Source organism: Zootoca vivipara, chromosome 3 (assembly GCF_963506605.1).
Source record: "Zootoca vivipara chromosome 3, rZooViv1.1, whole genome shotgun sequence".
NCBI classification, from domain to species: Eukaryota; Metazoa; Chordata; class Lepidosauria; order Squamata; family Lacertidae; genus Zootoca; species Zootoca vivipara.
Window position 1 is genome coordinate 81,442,830 of NC_083278.1, and position 26,424 is coordinate 81,469,253.

Sequence of the window (26,424 nt, forward strand, 5' to 3'; positions counted from 1 at the left end):
AGTGCTTGTTTTGGTCATTCCCAAACTTTTACTTTTCTCAGTGTGTGCAGTGGGGTCCCTGTCTCCAGCATCTTAGCACCACCCAGTCAGAATGAAAGGGGGGCTTTTAAGCATTTAGGAATGCTGGAAACACAAGGTGTTTCATTTTTAAGAGAATGGTGTGCGAGTTTGGTTATGTACAATGGAACTTCATGGTAAACATGACTCCAAATCATTTGCCCATATATGTGCACAGAAAAAAACAAGATCTAGGTGTATAGATTGTTGGAATACGTCCCTAATTATTACTATTCTAAAATTATAAAATTGTGTAATCTTAGGTTGTATAATCTTAGAAGGGGTGTGGTTGCGACTATCATGAAGGGACCCCACCTTTCTAAATTTGCTGCTCATGGGTAGTAGGCTTGTTTCCGCAGGGCCTGAATAGCTGCTCTCCCCTCTGAATGAAGCAAGCTTTGAACATATGACACCCAGGCAGCACGAAGCAGCTGTTCATTCCGTACAATTTGTAACTGGGATCTTTCCTCGCTGCTCCCTTTGCCATCTACACATGAAAGCTTTGTTGCGTTTGAGCAGTTAGGGGTGGGAGGTACACAGTTTCACATTCTGCATTTAAGTCATGCTTCATACTGGATAGTTTTGGGTAAGTCACTCCATTTCCCTGCTTAACCTACAGCACATGACAGAGATACAGTTGATTAAAAATAATAATTCTAAAGCAAGTTGTACATGGAAAAGTATAGTGGAAATTACTCTACTGCATATGGTTTTTAGTTTTAGGATCTAGGAGTCTTGGTAGACCACAAACTTGACATGAGTCAACAGTGTGATGCAGAAGCTAAAAAAGCCAATGCAATTCTGGGCTGCATCAATAGGCATATAGCATCTAGATCAAGGGAAGTAATAGTACCACTGTATTCTGCTCTGGTCAGACCTCACCTGAAATACCGTGTCCAGTTCTGGGCACCACAGTTCAAGAAGGATACTGACAAGCTGGAACGTGTCCAGAAGAGGGCAACCAAAATGGTCAAAGGCCTGGAAACGATGCCTTATGAGGAACGGCTTAGGGAGCTGGGTATGTTTAGCCTGGAGAAGAGAAGGTTAAGGGGTGATATGATAGCCATGTTCAAATATATAAAGGATGTCATATAGAAGAGGGTGAAAGGTTGTTTTCTGCCGCTCCAGAGAAGCGGACACGGAGCAATGGATTCAAGCTACAAGAAAGATTCTATGATTCTACTCTTACCTTCTTGGTTGGACACCTCCTCCCTCTGGACTTTTTAGAGCAGTTCAAATTGGCAGTACCGTACTTTCTTGAAATCTGGACATGAGAGATTTTCAAGCACTTGTTACCCCTCTGTAGGGATTTCGGAATTCTTTTGCAAAGGAGGTAACCCTCTTTCTTTTAGGGCTGACAGTGAGCCAAAGATGATAGCAATTCTGGCAGGTCAGGACCTGTGGTTAGAGGGTAACCATTGTGGTTTGGAGATGGGCCCAGTGGTACGTGATGGGACAAGGCATGGAATGACATCATCCAAGAGAGGGGAAGTCTATGGAGGGGAGCAGGAAGGTGCTGCTTCATATATTCAATTTCCTGAATTTATTTTATAAAGTTACAACCATTCATCAACTGCGTATTACAAAAATAATATTTCTGGTGAACCCCCCCTTTTTTTTGCTTTACTCAAATTGCATTTCCAGACACGTAACCTATAGCAACCTTGACCATGAAACTAGGGTGCTCATGTATTCTTATTTTGGGGTGAGAGGGGAAAGAACAAGGGAGGTCAATGAGGAAAACCTGCATGGCTTACCTAAGCCACAGCCTCAGGGACGACCCTCACAGAGAGACCACTGTCTCTGGCATATCTGAAGTGGAACTGGCCCTACTGAATAGAGTGCACTTTGCCACTGAAGGTAAGGGGACTGTTTACCATACCTCCTTCTGACTCAGTTGTGTTTCTTACTAAAACAGGAGATTTGAAGGCTGAGCTGAAAATGGGGGTGGGAATAAAAGTTCTATGATCATTTTTATGCACCTGCCATTTTGGGAGGATTTATTGTTATTGTTTTAACCAGGGAGTGTTCCCTCAAAAGGGAACAGAAACGTTTTAAGGCAGCAGGAGGAACAGGCCTCGGTTGCCTTGGCAACCAGGCTGGTATCTGTCGTGACTATGAAGCTGCATTACCCCCAGTCTGAAGCCCAACCCTGGGTCGAAATGTTATTCTGCTTACTGATCCTACCTGTGACCTCTGTTTGTTGGTATACTGCGCAGGGGACTGCGTGCACACAGCTCGATGCAAATAGACTCTGAATGTGCAGTTTGTACCTTCCGTTTTTGTGTGGTGTGATCCTAAAAATGCTGGATCTGTATGTACGCAGATTCTCTGCAGAAGTTAGGATGGCGGAAGTCAGAGGAGGGAGTCGGAGGCAGGGCTAACAGAGCATCCCAAGCACCCCTCTCCAGATGAGCATCTCTACCTACACAAACATAAGGGTGCATCGAGATGTGAGCAACAGTGTGCATAGACGCCACCTGCATTTTGACGTGCATCAAGAACATGCACCCAAGACAGTGTCTATACAGACTATCTTGCCCTCCAGCAAATGGGTCTTTGAATGAGTTTTCCAACCCTTTCCCAAACATGTGTACTGCCTTCATTGCTGTCACTATGTAGCTGAATATGAATTGTTTTATGAGATCACCCACAGCCTTTACTTCCACTTAGGGAAGGAGAATAACTGTTTGTAGTAACAGATCAGAACCTTTGCGTGCAAAAGATCTCAGGCTCCATCATTACCAACTTCAGGAAGGGCTGAGAAAGACCCCCAATTTGAAACCCTGAAGAGCTGCTGCCAGTCAGTGCAGACACTACCAAGCTTGATTGACCAATGTTTTGGGATACATCCTCGGAAGTATACTTTTTTGCCTTAAGGCACCAGTATGGTTCAACATGTGCTACTGAAAAGTGCTATTATGGTTACTTCTGGTTCACTCCCAAGTTTGATCTCTCACAGACCTCATATTTCCAGCTTCATACACAGCCATTTCTTTTCCGGCAAGTGAAGAGTCTCAGGCCAACAATCTGAGACTGAGAAGGGGAAGTTGGCTTGGTGCTTGCTTTTGACCTTTCCTGACACCAGAGCTGAGAAAATGAGGTTCTAGGGAGCACGATGTGTGAAATCAGGGTCTGAATAAACCTTTCAGGGAGGGGGGAAAGAGAAGGGTTTTGTTTCAGAGGTTCTAAACAAACATTTGCAGCCAGATCACAACTAGACATAGTACAGGACACAATGGGCAAGACAATGATCTAGAATGGTCAATGTAGGCAGCAAAGTGGCTCATGGCACCACAAGGTCCTTAGGAGAGCTTATGGGATTTGAAAACAGACTGAAAGGCCTCTAGGCAGAGTGGGGGTCCCATATCACCTGTTCTAGAGGGTGGTGGGGCATACATAGAGCAGTTCCTGGGCCCCCTTGAGTAAACAGACAGGCCATAGGATACCCCCAATGACTCTGACCAAGAGTTACCAGATGCTTAAGGGCTTAGCCAAATACTACAACCTGTTCTGGCATGTTTAGCCTCATTCTAGCAACTCCCTTGGAGCGCTTGTTGGATGACATCCACCCATCTTGCTTGCTCTTTCCAGCACTGGCTTTATCATGACCCAGCACTTCCTTGGCTGCCCTTAAGACGTTGCTGCCACCAAGCCAGTGGCTTTAAGCTGTATGCATTCAAGGACTCCACTTTCAAGCAAAGCCCTTGCTGCCTCATGGACATCCTCTTCCCTGGTGATGCACGGCCTTGAGTTCGATCAGAGCCCGCAGTGCTTTGGAGGCGGACGGCCAGAGCATCCCCCTGGACGCGGCTCAGAGAATTCCTTGACTCATCTGGTGGGTGTATAGAGGTCGGCCAGGCTCCGACTCGAGGGGGTCCTTACAGCTCAGTTGTTTTCCTGGGTTCTATCAAGACCGTACTCAACATGCCCACTTGGCACTCTTGGTCCTGGAGTTTCCTTGCAGACTGCGAGGGGCTTTGGCACCTCCGGCGCCCCCTCTGCCAGTTCTTCAGCAGCACCAACACAGTTACCAAGACTAGGATGGCTGTGAGCAGCCCAAACACCAGCACTAATATCAGCTGCGACTGACTCAGCCCCGAGTCCTGCTGAGTCACCACCTCTTTCACGGAGATCAAGAGCCCTCCCCCGTTTGATTTCTCACTGTAGCTAGTGACCCGCTTCCCAGTCACCGCAACCCGGACGGGCTCAGACTGGGTTGTCCAAGGGTTGCTGCTGGCCGTGCTTCTCACGGCGTCGTTGCCATGCCCCTTGGGATCAGGGTGAAACGCGGTGACCCACGTCGGCTCCGGAGCAAGGAGCTCACAGGTTTTGCCGGCAAAGCCCTCGGGACACAGGCAATCAAAATCGTTGATGCGGTCGTAGCACTTTGCCCCATTTCTGCACGGTTGGCTGGCACAGTCGTCAACATTGATGCTGCAGAAACGCCCTTCAAAGCCAGTGTGGCATTGGCAGGAGAAGCGGTTGATGCCGTCCAGGCAGGTGGCACCGTTGGCACAGGGGCGCATCAGGCAGTCGTCAACATCAATCTCGCAGTGGGTGCCAATGAATCCTGCCAGGCACTTGCAGGTGTAGTTGTTAGCAAAGCCATTCTGGTCCAGGCACTCTCCCCCATTCTTGCAGGGGGACCTGAAAGGAGAGAATGGGGACCGATCACAACACCCATATGTGCCGCCCTTCTAAACCACAGAGCCTAGGGCTTACCGATCGGAAGGTCGGCAGTTCGAATCCCCACAACAGGGTGAGCTCCCGTTGCTCTGTCCCAGCTTCTGCCCACCTAGCAGTTCGAAAGCACGTCGAAGTGCAAGTAGATGAATAGGTAAGGAAGGTAAACGGCGTTTCCGTGCGCTGCTCTGGTTCGCCAGAAGCGGTTTAGTCATGCTGGCCACATGACCCAGAAGCTGTCTACGGACAAATGCCAGCTCCCTTGGCCTACAGAGTGAGATGAATGCTGCAACCCCAGAGTCGTCCGCGACTAGACCTAACAGTCAAGGGTACCTTTACCTTTACCTTTAACCATTAGCATTTCTAATAACAGTCATTATTTTTATTTTATTATTTGTACCCCAGCCACTCTGGGGGGTTTCTATGTGCACGTAAAAGGTGCATGTAAAAATAAACCGCACAGGAAGAAATAACAACAAAAAGTCGTCATAAAACTTGAAATCCTTGTTTGTGAAATGGTGCATTTTAAAGCCTTTTACAGCTGATCCTATACGCGTTCACTCAGAGGTAAGCCCTACTGAGTTTAATGGGACTTACTCCCATCGGAGCAGAAGACGCTGCCTTCCTTCCTCCTAGCCCAGCACTGCGTACAGTCGTACCTTGGTACTCAGACACTTTGGCTCCCGAATGCCACAAACCCGGAAGTGAGTGTTCTGGTTTGTGAACATTCTTTGGAACCCAAATGTCTGATGGGGCTTCCGCAGCTTCCGATTGGCTGCAGGAGCTGGAGCCTTTAAACGGTTTTGCTCCTTGTGCCTGCCTTTCCTCCCATCTATTTCTGCTAGGATCTCTCACCCTGCCTTATCACATGGCCCCGTCTTCAGCTCACAGTTCTTTCCATGGAATCCTTCAAGGCACAGGCAAGAATATTCCCCATCTCGGTCATAAATGCACTGGGCTCCATTCTGGCACGGGGTCTGGTGCTCACAGACATGTACGTCTGAAAGAGATGGGGGAAAGAGGAGGAGAAAATGCAGGTCAAAAGTATTCAGGGCTGGTTTTTCATGCCAGACACCCCCACCCCACCCCCACAAAAGTTCCCTCTCCTTTTTAATTCACTGTGATACTGGAGGCTGTACAAAGAAAAGGTGGCCACTGATTCTGAAGGTGGAAGTGGGATCCTGTATCGGAGCAGAAGAAGCTGCCTTCCTTCCTCCTAGCCCAGCACTGCGTACAGTCGTACCTTGGTACTCAGACACTTTGGCTCCCGAATGCCGCAAACCCGGAAGTGAGTGTTCTGGTTTGTGAACATTCTTTGGAACCCAAACGTCTGATGGGGCTTCCGCAGCTCCCAATTGGCTGCAGGAGCTTCCTGCAGCCAATCAGAAGCCGCGCTTTGGTTTCTGAACATTTTGGACTTCCAGAACGGATTCTGTTCGACTTCCAAGGTATTCTGACTAGCAGTGGTTCTCCAAGGCCTTAGGACAGGCATCCCCAAACTTCGGCCCTCCAGATGTTTTGGACTACAATTCCCATCATCCCTGACCACTGTTAGCTAGGGATCATGGGAGTTGTAGGCCAAAACATCTGGAGGGCCGCAGTTTGGGGGTGCCTGCCTTAGGACAACTTTATGTAGCTGGGAAGTATTGGAGTCAATAGCAAAAGTGGTTGTTTTCTCCTGGGAGGCCTCAAAGCAGAAAATGGGATAACGCCCGAATTACTGCTGCTAATAAGGCTGTGTGGTTCTTCTGTTAAAGCTGAATTGCTGTTGTTTGGAAACGGCATCATTTGTCGGTAGTGAACTTGTTGTGCATGCAGAGGACCCGAGTTTCAGCCTTTCAAGGCGGCAGCAGCAGAAACTATTGTCTGAAACTCTGGAGAGCTGGTACCAGCCCATGTCTTCTGGCTTGGTATAAGGCAGCTTCCCAATAAGCTTCTACTCCAGTGCCTTCCTTTCTCCTCAATAAGTCCCCACCCTGTTCCAAGTGGAGTGACGCACCTTTCTTGCACAGCTTGCCAGCCCAGCCACTTTGGCAGATGCATTGCCAGGGTTGGTGGCACGTCCCATGCTTGCAGCCTGGCATCCTCACGCACTGTTCACAGTATTCCCCTTCCCAGCCTTTGTCACACCTGCAGAAGGAAAACCATAAAGTCAGAGCAGGAGAACACCACCGCAGGCACCAAGCAAAGGCACTAACCAAGCCATGTGCAGTAAACATCGCAAGGCATTAGACCGGCGTTTAATAGTCATGGGACTCAGCTGCATTAGTCAAAAAACAACGTTTTGAATGCGTTATAAGATGCAACACCAGATGGTGCCAGAGAGCAAAAAAAAAATATCAAAAATCTATGTGATTTTTACATAGCAGGTTTTTTGTGTGTGTGGTTAATGATTTAATTTCTGACTTATTTATAGCAGTCCCCCCCCCCCCCTGTGTAGATCCACCAATGGTCTCTGTTCCTGGTGATGGGTGGAGGCAGGATCCAGGATCCTTTTTGGTCTCAATGGCATGATAGGAACAAGTACCTCGCACAAGAATGTGAGGGGAATTCTTGAAGGAAGCAGCAGCAGCAGCAGGATGGAGCCAAGGGTGAGGCAAAATGGAGGCACTTTGGGCAGGAGGCAAGAGGAGGGGTGGGGCTTATGAGTACCACAAAGTTTTGGTGAAGAGCATCAACCAGCCAAGACTGCCGCCTGTCTAATGATTGCCTGGGGACAGTGAGAAAATTATCTTGATTTTAAGAAATGTGTGGGTGTGGACACAGCAGAGGAATCTCTAGCCTTGGTATTTGCCTTGGGGTTTTGCCATAGGTCAGGAGGGACAATCTGGGCTGTACACCAGATGTGCAAGATCGGCAGGAAACCCTGCTTCTACCACTGTTCCTTTTCCATCCCAGTAACACCTGACCTGTTTTCAGAGAGAATAGGAACGCGCCGGTGCCAAACCTTAAGGCTGCGGTCCAGGAGAGTAGGCAATGTGGTGCCCTTAGGATGTTGCTGGACTACACCTCCCATCATCCCTGTCCACTAGCCATGCTGGCTTGAACTGATGGGAGTTGGAGTCCAGCAACTTCCAAAGGCATCACATTGCCCCCCCCCCCTGCTATACACCCTTACTCAGGAGTGCATCGCCCTGAACTAAGGCGACCTGTTTTTGAATAAACCTGCCTAAGATTGGGCTGCTGGCAATTGCATGTCGCAGACTACTTTTTCTTTGTGAAATTAAGCAAATGCACACATATCAAGCACCCCCCCCCATATTTTAAAGTATATTGAGAAAAGATTGGAAGATAAAACTAAAATGGAAGGATGTGCCAAGACATGGCTCACGGCAAGAAGCCTTGTTCACCACACTTATAGCTAGAACATCATAATAATTTATTTATACCCCGCCCATCTGGCTGGGTTTCCCCAGTGCTGCAGCTTACCAAAGATCAAGCAGTGACATGGGATTCATACTATGCTCGTGCCTCTCTGTTCCTTGCAACTAATTAGATGCAAGTCCTGTGTTTACTCTGCAATCAGTGAGTCAGTGCCAAAAAGACTGAGCCCAGGTTTTGTGGGCGTAGTTTCTTTTTCGCGCCATACCTGTGGGTGGGGATTTTGCTCGTCTGCGCCTCCCCTACAGAGTTCTTTTCTTTTAATGGCAGATAAATGCACAGCTGCACATTCCTGCCACTCTGAAGGAGTGGTGCAGAGGCACAGGCTCAGGCTCCCATTTGCATAGCTGCAAAAAAGGAACCACTGAAACAAGACGTATACCCCTCACAAACCACAAACCAAGTGGGGAAAATACAGCATTAAAAAATGGTATCTGTGTTATATTTTTAAAAAATCCACCTTGGGTGTGCCGAAGGGATAAAAATCAGAAAACATAAAGTCAAGGGTGAGGCCCCCACAAAAAAACCAACTTGGTCTACACAGGACAACTCTGTTGACCAATGGAATGATCAACGTCTGCCCCCATCCTTCAGATGCAGTGGAGAAAGATGGCATACACATACATTGTGTATGCCATCAAATGCCAACAGTGCCCTTCAGCTCTCTATATTGGACAAACAGGCCAAACCCTATGCCAAAGGATAAATGGGCATAAATCGGACATCAGGAATCACAAGACAGAGAAACCAGTAGGAGAACACTTCAATCTCCCAGGATATTCAATACAAGATCTCAAAGTAGCTGTCTTATTACAGAAAAAATTCAGAAACGGACTGGAAAGAGAAGTTGCTGAATTGCAACTCATCCCTAAGCTTAAAACCATGGAGAGACCTGGTCTGAATAAAGACATTGGATTCTTATCTCATTATACATGATAAAGCTTTCTTTAGCCATCTCACCCCTTGCTTTTTCCTGCAAGACCAATTGCAGTCGTTGACAGTCGTTAACAGTAGTCAACAGGTTTACCACTCCTATCAGCCAATCACCCATTCCCACTACCCTTCTGAGTAATACCCCTCCCCACACTCTGACTATACATAAGGGTCTGGTGACTTCTGTTTCAGTGTATCTGAAGAAGTGTGCATGCACACGAAAGCTCATACCAATCACAAACTTAGTTGGTCTCTAAGGTGCTACTGGAAGGATTTTTTTTATTTTTTGTTTCTTAGAAGAGGTACATCTTGAACTACACAATCACAGGCTTTTTCTACCAGTCTCTGATGTCTTCAGGTGGGGCAGGGGTGGGCTGACTTCAGTCTTTTTTGGTCTACCTTAAAAAAAATGTATATAACATAGAAACCCTTTCATCAGCTAATGTGTGTTAAATTGCATGGCACAAGGGTGTGCCTAGTATCTATTAACAGCCATGATACAACTGGTCTGTGATCCTAAGTATGTGCTCTTGTCAAAGAACATAAGAAATGACTTTGCTGGGGCCACCTATGGTGCCATTCTTTGGTTACAATCCCAACAGCCAGCAGATGCTAGATAAAATTGGCTGGTACACCACAAAAGGGGCACTTTGCACAAACGTCATCTCCTGAGCATGTGAGGGAACTTGCTCACACTTCTCCTTCCAGACCCCTAACAGGTACCTTGCCTCAGGGAACCATGTTCAAACACCCAACCTCCTCTCCAACAATTGAGGGAGAGAGCATTCTGAACAGGTAAGCGAGAGAAAGAGGGACACATCTCATAATGCAGAAATGAGGGACCTATAGCCTTCCAGATGTTGTTGGACTGCAACTTACATCCTCTCTGGCTACTGGCTGGGGCTGATGGGAGTTGGTATCCAACGGCATCTGGAAAGATCTGGGAGGTTGCGCAGCCCTGAGGAGCACCTGTGCTTGATGGCAGTCGACAGTTGTCAGAATGTCAAGTGTGTTTCTGCATGCATTGCAGCTGCTTTGTAGCAACATAGCTCATATGCAAGGAGAATAACAAACAGCCACCGCAAACACAGAGTTCTGCTACAACTCCCAAAGGTGAATGGCTTGGCAGCGGGGAGAGAGAGAGGCTATGAGCCCTGGCAGAGCCCTCAGATGGCACAACTCCCTATTTTCTCTCCCTCTCTCACCAACACCATACATTTGCTGTGGTTTTCCCTTCCTGGGCTGAGCATTTCATTAGATAGAAGTGGCTGTAGCACCAACACAGCAGTGGCAAATTGCCAGCCCCAGCATAATGTGCATATAGGGTTGCTCCGTAAATGACTGCTTTTTTTTGCTTTGAAAATTGTTGTATTAGTGACGGTGTGCCAGGGCAAGACACATGCAGCGTGGATGTGTTTCCTACTGCCAAATCCAGCGCTGGGTTGGAAAAGGAGGCCTGCTCCTAGCATGCAACCCAGGGATGGCAACAGTACTGTATCACAACTGTAAAACTCTCAAAATAATGTCTGAAACTTATTGCGGTGTTGTAGCAAGTTATCTTACCCATGTTTCTTTGATACTGTTAAGCTGTTCTGTAGGAAATGAGCCCATTTGAAATCCTGGGATTTGGGAGGATCTAAAATAGAATCTATGCAAAAGCCTCTCCCGTCTTCAGCTGAAAACACTGGTTTCCAGACACGGCCTTTATTTAGGCAATTCAAAATAAATTTAATAAATGACAAAAACAGCCTAGCAGCTCAGGTTATTTCCTAGCTGCAACTTCTAGAGATTCAACATATGTTATCCGAAAGCTTGTGCAATGTTGGCTGGTAACACAGAACAGTCATATAAAGTTATAAAACTTTTTGAAATGCTATTATCCACCTATTCTGGGGAGTGTCGTATGTGGGATGTTTTATTGCACTGTAAAATGCCATAAAAACAATACAAAGCCTCAGTAGTGTAAGCAGGTGCTGAACAGGCAATGCCCTTTGACACTGCTCTTCAGCAGCTGTTTGAGGCTGCAGTATCCTATAGCCATAGCTGCCAAGTTATCCCTTTTTTACAGGGATTTTCCCTTATGCTGAATAGGCTTCCTCGCGAGAAAAGGGGAAACTTGGCAGCTATGCCTATAGCAAGGTGGCTGATCTCCCTGCCCAGATGCAAATAGATTGCTTAAATAATCTGTTCTCCATGGACCAAAAGAACAACCTATCAAATTAAGAAGGATGTTCACTGTTCAAGGGAGATTTCTTTGCAAAACAAGTCAACATCTACCCTAAAAATGGCTGCCCAAACACAGGACTGTAAATATTCCATTATTCTGGGTGGGCCAGAATTTGGATCCCTGAAAATATCACTGTTAATTAAATTTCAAAGTAAATTTCTAGCCCTCAAGTTTATAGAGAAAATCCATATGCGGTTATCTGCAAAATTATCTGCTGCAATGTCTTTCACCCTGGATCTGTGCTTCCTCCTTGCCTCTCAGACATGATCCACACACCTCAGTGTTACATAGTGGGTTCAAATCCCCCACACAAGGCACTCTCTTCCATTCACTGTAAAATGCTGTGAAATAGACGAAGGTGGGGGAAATAAACTCACTTTTCCCAAACTGAAAGCATGCAAATGAAACAAGATTATGCAAACCCAGCCCATGATTCATACTTGTAAATAGCAACTTGCTTGGTTGTCTATGGTGAGTAAGAATTAGCTATGATTAACTAAACTGGAAAGGCTAGCAACAACAACAACAAAATTTTCTTTCACAAATGAACAGTATGGGTATATTTGGGCAACCATCCTAGTTTTTTTTTTGGGGGGGGTTAAATGAGAGCAAGTAACGTTGGTTGATTTGTTCATAAGGCTAATGTAAAGTGTGTTCATTGCATCCATTCAAGTTGCTTCAAATGGGACATTTTTCATACATGGAAATAGCCTCCCTATTAGGAAAGTGTGATGTATATGGAGAAACGATCTCTTCTGTACATGAAGCAGACAACAGCTGCACACAGCGGCCATCTCATCTATGGATTGGTGGTGAGATAAACTTACATATCCCACATAACACAGGAAAATGTACATATGTTTCAGCATGCATGGAGATTTTTTAATGTAGAAAAAAATGTCACCTATGAAGTGGACTTTTGGATGAAAAACCGGCAGGGCCAGACCTAACATAAAGTAATGAAGCAGCTGCCTCAGGCAGCAGAAGCAGGAAGGTGGGGAAGAAAGGCAGCATGGGGTTGACACCTGAGGCAAGCAACAAAATGGCGCCCACCCATCCAGGGGTGAGTGAAGATCTATATCAGGCATCCCCAAACTGTGGCCCTCCAGATGTTTTGGCCTACAACTCCCATGATCCCTAGCTAACAGGACCAGTGGTCAGGGATGATGGGAATTGTAGTCCAAAACATCTGGAGGGCCGAAGTTTGGGGATGCCTGATCTATATCAAGAACAGGAGGGGAGTAAAATTTTACATTGGGATTTCCTAAATATTTTATTTCTATCCATATTTTAATTGTAACCTTATTACGAGTGCCTTGGTTGCTTCTGTATTTTTATGAGCTTAAAGCTGAAATAAACTGATTTGATTTACATCGGGAACAAGGGGGGGAGTGAAGATCTACACTGGGAAAAAGGGAGGGAATAAAATCAACCTTACCTTAATTGGAATAATGAGGGAAATGAAGGTATTGTTTTTTTAAAAAATATATAAGAAACTGCAAAAGGGATGGGGGAGGAAGTCAAAATATAAATGCTTATTGGGAAATTACTGGATTTGTATCTCTGTAAACCTGAAAAATAGAATGTATTTAAAAATAAAATAAACCTTACCTGATGGTTCAAGTGGGAATCAAAGGCCATGGTGGGGGGAGGGGCAGCCTGCTTTGAAACACCAGGCGGGTGCAGAACCCAGATGACCCCAGAGGGCAGCCCCCACCATTTCCTCCCCAAAGGTGAGGGGAGACCAGCAGCACCTCATATTCACCAAGAGGTCACTATAGGGGTGGCATGGGGGTGCTGCTGAGGAGGCAGCAGATTCGACCTCCAAGGAGCATGCCATAGCTGTTGCAGCAGTGGCAGCATAAGTGGGCAACACATTCCTTAAGAGTCTGGAGCTGCTGTTCCTACGGATCCTGCTGCCTGAGGCAGTCACCTCCCCTTGCTTCACGGGTGGGCTGGCCCTGTATTGCAGAAAACGTTTGTGTGTGCCACACAGCTTACTTTGCACCCTCTAGGCCAGCCCGCTGTCCTCAGGCACGGCTGTCGCAACACCAGTGTTGAAATAAAAATCAATGGCTAGTTCAGTCAGCTTCTATACATTGAACGGGAGGGGGCACCATCTTGCCCTTTGCTGCACCAGGCAGCAAAATGTATTTGGGCAACTCTGAGAATAGGAGCTCACAGGACACTACATCTTGGGGTGATTGGCACAAAATGTGCAGGGTCTGGAGTGATGCTGTATTTGAGCAGCCCTCTCCTTTAAAGCTCACCCAAGTACAGTATGGTTTTACCTGCATTTGCCGTCCTCGTCACAGCTTCCATGAGCCAAGTTACAGTGGTCACTGCAGTCATCACCTGAAAGGCAAAGCAGAGAGCAGGACTTATTGCACCAGGAAGTCAGGACTGCAAGCTATGGCTAACTTGTGGCAGCAGGAATAGGGTGGTGAACCCATCACAAATTCCCGGGTTGGGACAGAAGTGTGTAGAATCTATTTTCCTTTCCAGTATATACTTCTCCCAGTTGTGTATGACCTCTCCCTGCCGCCTGTAATATCACAAGACCAGTTTCTATTGCGATAAATGGAAAAAGTTTCTACCCATTTATTGCATACCATCCAAGCTTCAGAGTGTAGAAGTGCTACATTTTCTTAGCTATGGAAGGCTCCATATTTTGTAGCTGGGAACATATGCTGCTTGTTGTCCCCCTCCCCCTTAAATACTGTACATATTTTATTGAAATTTTTAAATATGCAATTGACAGAATGACATCAAGATCTATGTTGCAATATACAGAACAGAACTGTCCTTTCGGAGACAATCGCCACACAGATAGGTCAGTGAATCATCAGACAAGAGGATGCAAACGATAATAATTAAGCACAAAAAAGAAATGAAACTGAAGCAACAATAACCTTTCCAAATGAGCAACCCACTGTTCTTTTCCCCCCAGGATGGATAGTGGACCATAGCTCAGGTGTTAAGAGCACCTGCTTTCGATTTATCACAAGCTAAAAGGACCATTTAGGAAGAGCTATGTGCCTAGAATCCTGTAGAGTCATTCCTGGTCCAGAAAAGAAATCAATACTGGAGAGATGGACCAGTGGCCTGACTCAGGGGAAGCTACGGTAGCTTCTTAGTTTCAAATGACATCTCTTTTGGGGGAGGAGGGGCTCATGCTACAGTAGTTGTCCCGTGGCAACTGTACTTAATTGCATCCACCTTGCAAATGTCACAGCCAGGGCCAAAAAGTAAACATGTTCTTTGCACGATTACTTTATTTATTTACTTATTGCATTTATTTACTGCCTTTTCCTCCAAGATGGTGTACATGGTTCTCCTCCTCCCTATTTTATCCTCCCAACCTATAGCTGAGATTCTTGCATGGCAGGGGGGTTGACTTAGATGAGCCTTTGGGGGGGGGTACCTCCCAACTTTACAGTTCTACAAACAACCCAGTGAGGCAAGTTAGGCTGAGATATGGCAACTGGCCCAAGGTCACCCAGTGAACTTTACGGCTGAGTAAGGATTCGAACTCTGGTCTCCCAGGTCCTAGCGCAGCACTCTAACCACTACACCACGCCGGCTCTCTCTTCATGCTCCTGAATACCAGCTTATTGCAGGCATCTGGTTGGCCGCTGCAAGAACAGGATGCTGGACTGGATGGGCCGCCATCTGTACTGCTACTGCCACTTCTTGGAGAAGGTCCTTCCCCCACAAACACACCTTAAGGAGAGGATCTGTGTTCCCCAGCACTGCAATATCTTAAATTCTAAAACTTAGCAAAGCAGTGATGAAATTGACGTGTCTCTGCCCTACACACAGAAAGACACCTGCCCTGAATGCAGAGAAGGCCAGTGGCCCATCTAACCCAGCCTCCTATTCACACAGTGGCCAAGCAAAGGCCTGGGGGGGGGACCCCACAAGCAGAACCTGACCTCAAGAGTGCTCTCTCCTCCTGCAGTTTCCAGCAACGGGTATTCAGAAACATTACTGACTCCAACCATGGAGGCAGACCATAGCCAAAACGGCTAGCAGTCACCAATAGCCTTATCCTCCACAAATCTGTCTGATTCTCTTTTAAAGCCACCCAAGATGATGGTCATCATTGCCCCTTGTGGGAACGAGGTCCATAGTTTAACTTCCTTTTACCTGTCTTGAATCTTCCAACAATCAGCTTCAATGGATGTTCACGAGTTCTGGTCTTATAAGGGAGAGAGAAAAATGTTTCTCTAGCCACTTTCTCTATGCCATGCTTAATTTTTATAAACTTCTACCATGTCTCCTCTCACTCACCTTTTCTCTAAACTGAAAAGGCCCAACTGCTATTACAACAAAAACAACAACAACAACAACAACAACAACAACAACAACATCATACTGTATTTTTCTGTGTATAACATGCCCCTATGTATAAGACGACCCCTATTGAACAACAACAAATTTGTTTGGGGGGAGGGAATTGCCCAGAGTTGTTGTGCTTGTTGTTGATGTATTCTAAAAGTCAGATAGTTGTTTATTTCCTTGACATCTGGTGGGAGGGTGTTCCATAGGAAGGCTGCAACTACCAAGAGGGCCCTATGCCTGCTTCCCTATAACCTCACTTCTCGCAGTGAGAGAACTGCCAGAAGGCCCTTGGAGCTGGACCTCAGTCTCCAGGCTGAATGATGGGGGTGGAGACGCTCCTTCAGGTATACTGAGCCAAGGCTGAGGCCATTTACGGCTTTAAAGGTCAGCACCAACACGTTGAATTGTGCTTGGAAATGCACTGGGAGCCAATGAAGATCCTTTAGGACCAGTGTTATATGGTCCCGGTGGCCACTCCCAGTCACCAGTCTAGCTGCCACATTCCGGATTAGTTGTAGTTTCTGAGTCACCTTCAAAGGTAGCCCCACGTAGAGCACATTGCAGTAGTCCAAGCTGGAGATAACTAAAGCATGCACCATTCTGGCGAGACAGTCTGCGGGCATACCAGATGGAGCAGGTAGGCAGCTGCCCTGGACACAGAATTGACCTGCGCCTCCATGGACAGCTGTGAGTTCAACCTTTCCTTACAAGGAGTCGCTCCATCCCCTTGACAATTTTGCTTGGCAATATCATTTTTGATGTTTGATATTGTACAGCAACCAGAGCTGTACACAGTATTCCAACTACACAGCATAACGGCACTGTGATATCAGCAGTTTTATTCTCAGTTCCATTACTGATCCCTAGCATGCAATTCACCTTTTTCCCCCACAGCTGCTGCACAACACAACTGTTTGAGAAGAGTGGCAACTGAACTCTCAGGAGTAAACTGAGTGAGTTAATTGTGTTTTGTCTGCATTTTTATCTTTTTATTACGTCTACTTCTTTTTAAAGTCTGTTGGTATTATTGTATTTTCCTACATATATTTTCTATTATTTTATGCAACCAGCTTGGATGGCTTTTTTAAAAAAAATACATTAAGCAGTAAATAAATTCGTTAAATTAAAATTAATTAACTAATTAATTTCTGTTCATTCTGTTGAAAGAAAGCTAATATGGAAGCACTCCAAGTTTTAATCCGGTTTAAGAAGCTGCTCTGATTAAGCACCGACAGTATGAATGAAGCTAAGCATAACAAATACTTCTATTAACTTCTAGCAAACAAAACAGCGTGGATCAAGAGGAGTTTATGGGAAATTCCCTCTGGATAGTACCCATTGTGCTGCTGTCAGCAAGACAATCTTGCACGTCTCCCCCATAACAATGCTGTTTTGGGAAACGTTTAATTCATTCCCCACCCCTTACCTTTTTGTGAAACAATACCTATCTACTCCTTCTTTGCCCTTTAAAGATAAAAGTCCATTTCCCCCCATTGCAGCACAGATGCCATGCCACTTCTATGACCACCACAGAACAGTTGCAGAATGAAAGCTGGCACCAACTGGTGCCATCAGATCAAAGTGTGAAGCACAGCTTGAGGGCCACACCGCAGAATGTGCCGGAGAGCCCCCAAACTCAACTACCGGTAAGTCAGCTTGCCACCTTCTGAAGTGAGCAAAGCGATACAAATCATCATCTAAAGCAGGAGTACCCAACTGGTGCCCTGCAGATGTTTTGGTCTACAGCTCCCATCATCCTGTATTGTACTGACTGGGGACAATGGGAGGTGGATTCCAACATGGTAGGCCACAAGTTCCTCACCCCTGCATAGAATCACAGAATCATAGAGCTGGATGAGACACCAAGGGCCATCTAGTCCAACCCCCTTGCAAGGACCTCACTGAATTCAATGCAACTTTCTCTCTGGTAAATATGCTTATGTTAGCACCCTTGGCAGCCAGGTTCCCTTAGCGGTGCCCTCCTTTCCCCAAGCTTACATTTCTTGCCCAGAATGGCTTGTAGCGTCACAGGAGAGAATGACCCACGAAAAGTCTGTAATTGCTACAAGGAAGATTGCTGCCTACGCGGTAGCTGTTGCTGGTGGGAGATGTCAGGACTAAGCTTGCAATGGATGGCACAAGGCTGGCTAAAGCATCAGTTTAAAGAAAGCCACAGCAAGGCACAGGACACCTGTTTTCCCAGCCTAAGGGGGGAAACATAATCTGAGGAAGGGAGACTCCTTGCTACCTTGAATGCACAGAGGGAGGAACAGATATACTCAAAGCAACTATAGGTGAGGAGCATTCTGGAAATTTGACTTGGAGGCCCCCAATATTTCCACTTCTCTGGCCCAGCACTTGAGATGAGCATCAGACCCTTTACAAGGGATTGATTTCTCTTTATTTATTTAAATGTCTCCAAGGCTGTAACTGAGCTGTTTGTTCCCTGGACCTGCCACCTCCCTCCCTCCCTCCTCCCTCCTGGCACCTGAAGGCTCTGTTGCTTCTGCCTGCTAACTTTCACCTTTCTTTTTGTTCCTTCTGTCATCTGCTGTGCCGCAAGTGATGATCCAGGATCCCGGTGATCTTGTTGGATCATGTGCGCTCCCGAGCCTTATCCACTTACATTGGTTTTATACTACATTTTAACAAAATTAGCTCGAAAACAGCATTTTTTGTGTGTTTTTACGAAAAATAAAGCTCAGCAACTTTTGCGTTCGGATTTTCACTGTTTGAAATACTGTCATACCTCTAGTTACGCATGCTTCAGGTTGTGTACTTTCAGGTTAAGTATGCGGCGGACCAGGAAGTGTTTACTTCCGGGTTCTGTCGTGTGCGCATGCGCAGAAGCGTCCTGCGCGCTGCGTGCGTGCGTGGGAGCGCCGCTCCAGATACGTACTTTTTGGGGTGCGAATGGCACCCTGGAATGGATCAGGTATGTATCTAGAGGTACCACTGTATGGCAACCCTATACATAAGCCCCTCTCAGAGAACTACCGTTCCCAGAATTCCCAATGGAAAAGGAGTGAGTTTAACCCAGTACAAGTCTCTGGTGTAGATACATCCATATTCCCAGGGCTAAACTTAACAATATGTTACATACCTGATTAAATGTGTTATGTATGGTCCCCTTAAAAAATAAAAATAAAAACAGCAATTGTGGAGGACCAGATTGGTCCATGCCTATCTGGACTGTGGCATGGAGGATAGGGGAATTAAGTCTTTCCCCCAGTATAATTCTCGTAACTAAAATTGCCTCCCAGACCTGCTATTTGCCCTGTAAGGAAAGCAACTATGAGTGCAAATAACATCTTCCCACCAAGGGCAAATAGCAGCTTGTGTACACGTGTGGTTTTTGTTGGGGGGGGGGGGAGGCAGTGTTTTTTAATTTTTTAAAAAAAGCACACACACATTTCCTCCATGCTATGGTCATAATCCAGTTCAGGCCTTTGCAACAGCTTCTGTTTTACAACATGTGGAGAAGATACACAATTGTGATCATACACTGAATATTGTATTGTCTAGTTTGGCCCCTGGCTTGTACCAGGGACGTTTGAAGGCCTTTCACGGAATGTCCAGCAGGTGTCACTGCATGCCTAAAAACACCAAGGGGGGGGAGTAAGCACACCTTGGGTCCGGGACAGCAGAGGGAAATGCCAGGGGACAAACATATTAAGCTTTGACACTTGGGCCAGTTCAGTGTTGTACTAGTTGCATGTCACTCTCCCTTGCGCTTTTCATTCTGTCTTTTCAATCCAAAGCAGCCACAGTAAATCCCAAATATGAGCAAAGAACATCATGGAGGAAGAGCTGCTGGACTCTTTCCCATCTGACCGTTCCCCCACTGCTAATGACGCTCCTGCTGCTTTTCTAACTACATGGGGGTAGTCATAGGTCACCTCCTCCTCTGGGTGGAAAAGCAGAGAGGGGGGCTTTGAGCAGAATGATGGTCGTAGCGGGAAGGGTCAAGCAGCCCCTTCCCCAAGCCCCTTCCTTCACTCAGATCTTTTGCTTGCTGAGGCTGCTTTGGATTTATCCAACAGACCACCTGGACACGAGCAGGGAAACTCATGGAGCATTTTCCTATTGTTCTTTTGGATACTTTATACAATTATTAGCAATTTCATTCAGTAGCTCCTTCCTTAGAGGGTTTTAAGCAGAGATTGGATGACCATCTTTCATGGGTGCTTTAATTGAGATTCCTGCACTTGGGGTCCATTCCAACTCCACAATTCTATGATTCTATGATCATAGAAAAAAAAAAGTATGTCCTATTCCCAGTATCACTGTAATCTATCTAGTCTACGCTTAATCAAATAAGGTCCATCTTGCTGGCAACCCAGATACCACTCTGGCTAAAACCTATGTGTTGGGGACGGGAGTTTCTTATGCTGCACTATATTATGAGACCCAACAAGTACAGTCCCACTTGCAGGGGCGTCTTACCCATAGAGTCTAGTGGCGCAGGGTGCCAAGTTCTGGAGGGCGCCAAGGAAGAGGCGGAGGCTGGGCGTGGTGCCTCCCGGCATCAGCTCGCCACCCTTGCCCGCCTCTGCCATGCCGCCCGCGCCAAAGCAGCATCACGCCCAGAGCCTCTGACTGCAGTGGCCACTGGGGCACGAAGCGGCCAACTGAGCCTCTGCCTCTTCCCCGCCGGAGGAGCCGCCCTCCAGCTTCTGCCTGTCTCCTGTAGTGCCATCCTCCCTAAAAAAAGGTCGGCAACTTTGGGAAACGCCACCACGGCGCCGGATATGCTTAAGACAGCCCTGACCATTTGTCTACCCAAACTCAAACAGAAGCATAGAGTCAGACATGAACGCACACACAGACAAAAACTTCCCTCTAGCTATGTTAATCTCATGCAGCACTATACAAAGCTCAGTCTGCTACACAAGATGGGTCAACCAGTGATATTTTAATTTGATCACAACCAGGGAAGAAGGCTAGACCATTCCTCTCCTTACATGTAATAACTAAGCTGCCTTCTACTGAGTCAGCCCATTATTGGTCCATGGAGTTCAGCAGGGTCAACACGTCAATGACAGAGCATCTGCTCTGCATGCGGGCAGGCCCCAGGTTTAATCCCTAACATCTCCAGGGAGAGCTGCTGCTGGTGGTGGTGAGTCCTGATCTGTTACCCTAGAGAGCCACTGCCAAACAGTGTGGACAAAGCTAAGCTAGGTGGACCAATAGTCTGACTCAGTTTCGCTTTGCTCCAGGCTTTCAACAAGAGTCTTTCCCAGAAATAAGTGGAGACATGAAAGATTAAACCTGGGACCTTTTGCATACAAAGGATGTGCTCTGCCACTGAACTACGGCCCTTCCTGAAATAAGAAAGTAGCCACATGTTACTCCCTGCAGGAAGCAGGAGGCAATTTCCCTGTAGATAGGGATGTTCTCGTAACCACCCTGCCTTGTGGACCTTAGTTTGGCTCCCTCCTCTATAGCCTCTACAGGACAACTAAGTGATGAAACTCACACACTCAAGTACTGTTTATGCTCATGTGTTTTTCCCTGGCACCTGAAGAAAGGGAGACCTCTTTGAACAAGAGGAATCATTCACAGGGAGTTAAATGGTGGTTTCTGCACCCCGCTGCAGAATGAACCCTTTACCTTTCTGCTGTAGGAGACTTCATGCCCAGGTGAAACCAAACAAACATTGAACTCATCCTCACCTTGTGTAAAATGGTGATGGGCCACCAGGATCCAAAGCAAGGACATGAGCTGAAGACAGAAGCTCCTGAGCATGGTCAGCGTGGCCCCACCGAGATAGTCACCTACAAGGGGATGAAGGCAAAGTCAGACCAGGAGGTTGGCACCTCCACAGTGCTATCATGGAGCTTCAAAACACTATTATTGCTTATTCCAAACACAATTATTTCTGAGAGTTTCCATTCTTCTGTAAAACAAATGCCAGCTGCGTTGGCGTTTCCCTTGGCTTGGAGGCTGAAAGCACAAGAACAGTGGACTTGCTGAGTCTGCCCCTATGCAGTGAAAAAAAAAAAACCTCTTTGTAGGACCCCCCCTTTTGTTTACCTTCACACTCCTATCGCCTCCCCCACGGAAACAGAAAACACCCCTGAACCTGTACAACGTTGAGATCTCCCATCAAAGCATCCCAAGGATATTCCAAAGCACAGGCTCTAATTTTGAAATGATATCGGTATTGCGTTTCTTCTCAATGCAAACCTCTAGCTGTGCTGAGTTGTGCACTGATAACATGACATATGCTAATAGGGTGAAAATTGCTGAACAAAAATAAAATGAAATTGCATGTCAGCCCAGAAGTAGGTCCCATTGAATTCAATGGGGCCTGCTTCCAAGCGAAAGAAAATAGGATTACAGCCTAAGTAATGATGCTCCTTCTTACTCTGTTAAGAATCAGGGGGGAAGGGAGAAAAGAGAATCAACTTCTCTGCCTTTGGCAGGTGGTTAATACAATAAGGAGCACTTTTGTGTGGGTTGAGTTCTAGAGGTGGGGATCGGAAGCTCACTAATCTGATGCTTAAAACAATGCTAAATGTTGATTTTTAGTTACAGCTCTTCCCATGTCCCCCTAGAACAACTCTTGGGTGTTTCCATCCGCTATCAATCTCTCTGAAGCAGTATTGCTGCCATTTCTTAAAATGATAAGGTTTATGTACTGGATTATCACATTTGCATCCAACCCTATGAACATTTGGAGCTGCATTATGCTGTGTAAGATGATTGGTCTATATAACTCAGCATTTATTTGGACTGATAGGGTATTTTCCATCATCTGCTACCCATCCTGGGACTTGCTGGTGAAGATAAATATGCAATCCTTTTAACTGGAGATGTCAGGGGTTGAACTTTGGAACTTAATTTTTCCTGCATGCATGGCATTTGCTCTATCACTTAGCTTCGGCTCCCACCTTCCACCAAAGAACTCCAAGCAGCATACAGGGGCAATTCTATTGTACCCTCAAAGTAATCCTGGGGGGTGGATTATGCTGAGAGAAAGCTACTACCCAGTCCCGCCCTCTTGAAGGTATTGCTGTACTCAGGAGGACTGTTATAGGCAGGCACCATTTGGCCAGGATGTGTGAATCTTATGCTTTGTATTTTAAATAAAAGCTCTGGCGTATGTTAATGGATGAATATCAAACTTATTATAGTGTAAAAGCTTGTGGCCATTACAATATTGAAGGAAGTGTGAACAACTGACTGAGGCATATGCTAAAAGACAGCAACCATGCCTATCTACCTTATGGGCATAGAATTTGTTCACAATGTTCAGATATATGTGGCTAGTGGTACATTTGAGGCTATAAACCCAACCAAAGGAAGACAGCGGAAATAATGTTTTTCTTCTTCTCCCAGCCAGGCACAAAAGAGAGAAACAGAAAATCCCTTCCTACTTCAAAGAGAGACCTCAATGAAATACAACATATTTGAAACACAGTAGTACATGAATGAGGTCCTTGGGATAGAAGACAAAGTCTATCCAGCTGTCACATATTTACTCTTCTTCAAATGCCAGGGCACACCCACCGAGGGCTTATCTCCAGCATATGCTTATCTACACTAGAGAAATATTGGTTTAGCAGTTATTACCTCTCCTTTGAGCACCCTGAGGCCTGCTGTTTTGAGAGTAAATGGCTAGGAGTCTCCAACAGAATATGCAGTACTCTCATTAAGCTTTGTTGTTTAGTCATTTAGTCGTGTCCAACTCTTCGTGACCCCATGGACCAGAGCTCATTAAGCCACAATTCCCAAGATTCCTTGGGACAACCTAAGCTTGTCAAACTGGCATAAAACTGATGTAAGATTGTAGCGTAGATCTTATACTCCTGAGGTGACACCTAATAGCACTATTATGGGGAAATGACATCTGTGCCACATCTGCCAATGACACAGAATATGTTAGAAGGATATTTCGGGTGAGCTTTCAGATAAACATTCTAGTCATGTTTGATTATTAAAAGCCTGTGTTATTTTTATTAGCCTGTATAGAATTCTAGTCATATTCTGCTTTGGGTAACTGTACTCTACTACTTCCCCCAAGTGCCAATTGCTGTTACAATTGGCCAGAAGATTCTCTTTCATTTCCTACCCTGAAGTATTGTGTTATGGTGTAGTGCTTTGTGCTGCTGAACAGCTGCTGCATATCAGAGGAGGGCAAAGTGATTCCTGTGAATCTTATAAAATAATTTATGGATTAAGGATGAACAGTTGGCAGCCAATTCCTCCTGAGCTGTTAGGACCCCAGCTGAATACCGCATGTCATTGAAAAGGTCATTTCTCTTTTCCATTCCCAATAAAACCTCCAAAGCAGAGACATGACCTCTTGGAGTTCAAGGCTACCCTGAAGCATTTCCCCCCCTAATTGTCAACCCCCCTCCCTAGATTTGTGTATTTAGTCCTCAAGCAACAATTTCAATACCTTGAAGCATGCTGAAGTATCCTTCGCAAAATGAATGGTGTCACACAAGCAACTGCCACAGATTCTCAACATTACAAATTGATTCACTCCCTCTCTCTCAAGTAGTGGAGGGCTATTTGATCATAGCAGGGTGCGATGAGTTAACCGTTCCTGGGACAACAAATGGGATTTGGGATGTCTATATCGGTTTGCAAGTGGATGAGGCTTCCTTGGGTTAACTGGAGTGGAGGTCGCCAGATGGGTCTATAAGATTTAGGGAAGATGACATCCTAGACTATGTAACTGCAAGGAAGTCATAGGAAGGGGACAATCAGAGGCCTGAGTAACAGAGTTCATAGACAGAATCCTCCGATTACTGGTCTTCAGGTCAATAGGCAGGCAAACTGTGCTGCACGGTCAAAAAGGTCTGTGGATTTTATTGGATTGGGCATAATTAGAGATAGGATGTTTGCTTTTCTGCTTTAGGCAGCCAACTGAAAATGCTGGAGAACTGCTACAGTAACATCCAACAGAGGCTCGGTCAAATGGATTATTGTATGGAGGCAATGTACTGGGGAGGAAGCTATAAATTGTCCCCAAATGTAGATGTTGCCTCCCTCCTCCAGAACTTTCCACTGTTTGCCCCCAAACCTGTACCCCTAATTTCACGCCGGGCCAGCCATCTCTCCCTTAACAAGAAAAGGGGGAAATGCATTGCTCAACTGCAGATGGAAAATCTTTGTCAAGCAGCAAACCTGTGAGGGGCTCATAGATCTTCCCGAGTACCATACGATGTATTTTTAGGTGCACATCTAAGAGTAGGTACACCTTAGATGTTTTAAAAACACACCTAAGAAGGTTAACAGGTGAAGCCCTCTGTCAAAAAACGGCAGCTGTGCTAAGCAGCCACGACTGCCTCCAGCTCCCTGTGGCTTGTGCATCTGATGGCAAGCCCAGGTTTTGCCCTGTCGCTGTGTAACCTGTGGAATGGGTCTCACTGTCTCAATGAATCAGGGACTGAAGAATGCTAGGGAACATTAGTGGCTGGCGCCCACTGAGATCAACAGAGCCAATGGCAACAGAGAGAGCCAATGACAGGCAGAGAGAGACAACTCACTCATTCTAGTTTTGTCCTGATCCCCCTCCTCCCCCTCCGTGTCCTACACTGGCAGCACTACAATTAAGGAGGAGGAAGCTGACAGCCAGGGCCACCCCTCGGAATGAATGAATTTAAGGAAGAAGGCAGGCAGGTGATGGCAGGTTAGCCAGCGTCCACTGGCTAACAATCAACACTAAAGAGATGTTGCTGCTTTCTAGAACGTGTGGATACTTCAAGCGGCGACTGCAAAAACATGACTCTCTTTTTTTGCATCAACCCCTTGGGGCTGCGGCGGGATAAGAACCTGGCTTGTGGGGGTGTCTCCAAAAAGGCCTCCCGCCCCACGTGCTGGCCTGATCTCCCTAGTGCTGTGCATTTTGGACCCTACTGGCGGACAGGGCAGGGCGGGATCCCTACCATGTCGCTGCCCTACCATGGATTCCTAGCCCAGAGTGGGGTCGCCTCCCCACTTCGGAGAGGTGAAGGAACCACTCCAGATCACTCCTCCCCGCAGCCCCCCCCCCCACAGCAACCACCGCCAGGCAGGAAGGCAGGCAGACATCCCTCCTGGCATCCTCTCGGCGAGGTCGCCCCACCCCGAGGTAGGGCAAAACCCTCCCTGCGCCCACATGGATTGCTGCCCCTTCCCAGCTCGGAGAGGCTTCTCTTCGCAGCCCAGCCAGCAGCGGCGCACATGCGGAGGGAGGATCCCGAAACAGCCACCATCCAAGCCGCGGGAGCAAAAGGGAAAGAAAAGAGAAAGAAGGGGGAATCTGGGTACCGAGGAAGGGGGCAGCATCAGGGAGGCATTTCCATCTGCCATCTCTTCCATTTTCTCCTCTCCACCTCCCACCCACACCCGGCTGGCCGCTGTTGCAGGCGCTCTCCTTGCCCGCGTGCTGTTGGATCCTCCCTCCCAAATTCAGCTTCCCTGCCATTTCGGCCAAAAAAAACCACCCACAACCAAACACCCCCAACCCTCTGCAGCTTCCCCCGCCTCCCTCACATCCCCTGGGATCCCCTCCCTCATTCCTCTAGCTTTTCCCCACCACACATCGCTCCCATTTTGGGCGCCGCCACCCCACTCCAAACACACACATATCTAGACGCGCGCAACTTCCCCTCGTCCTCACCTCGGCGCTCGCGTCGGCGGCTCTTTCCTCTCTCCCCTTAGGGGCGTGCCTGCCTGCTGCCCCCCGCCCGGAGACTAACGTGGGTATCGGCCAAGCGGGTCTGCCATGCCCTACGCTGCCCGGGCACCGGGGGTTCGGGAGGCGCGGCGGCCAAGCTGCCTGCTGGCCTCCCCGCTCC

At 46.9% G+C, this 26,424-nt stretch overlaps 1 protein-coding gene across 1 annotated transcript; it reads right to left on the bottom strand.

Annotated features, from left to right (window-relative positions):
• Window positions 1-1,626: 1,626 nt before the first annotated feature.
• Window positions 1,627-26,424, bottom strand: DLK2 (delta like non-canonical Notch ligand 2). The gene is made up of 6 exons (XM_035110518.2): window positions 26,247-26,424; window positions 21,304-21,405; window positions 13,576-13,639; window positions 6,743-6,873; window positions 5,599-5,743; window positions 1,627-4,707 (listed from the first exon to the last, which is right to left on the bottom strand). Exons 2-6 carry the CDS (start codon window positions 21,374-21,376, stop codon window positions 3,939-3,941), a joined length of 1,182 nt encoding a protein of 393 aa, XP_034966409.2. The 5' UTR covers window positions 21,377-21,405; window positions 26,247-26,424; the 3' UTR covers window positions 1,627-3,938.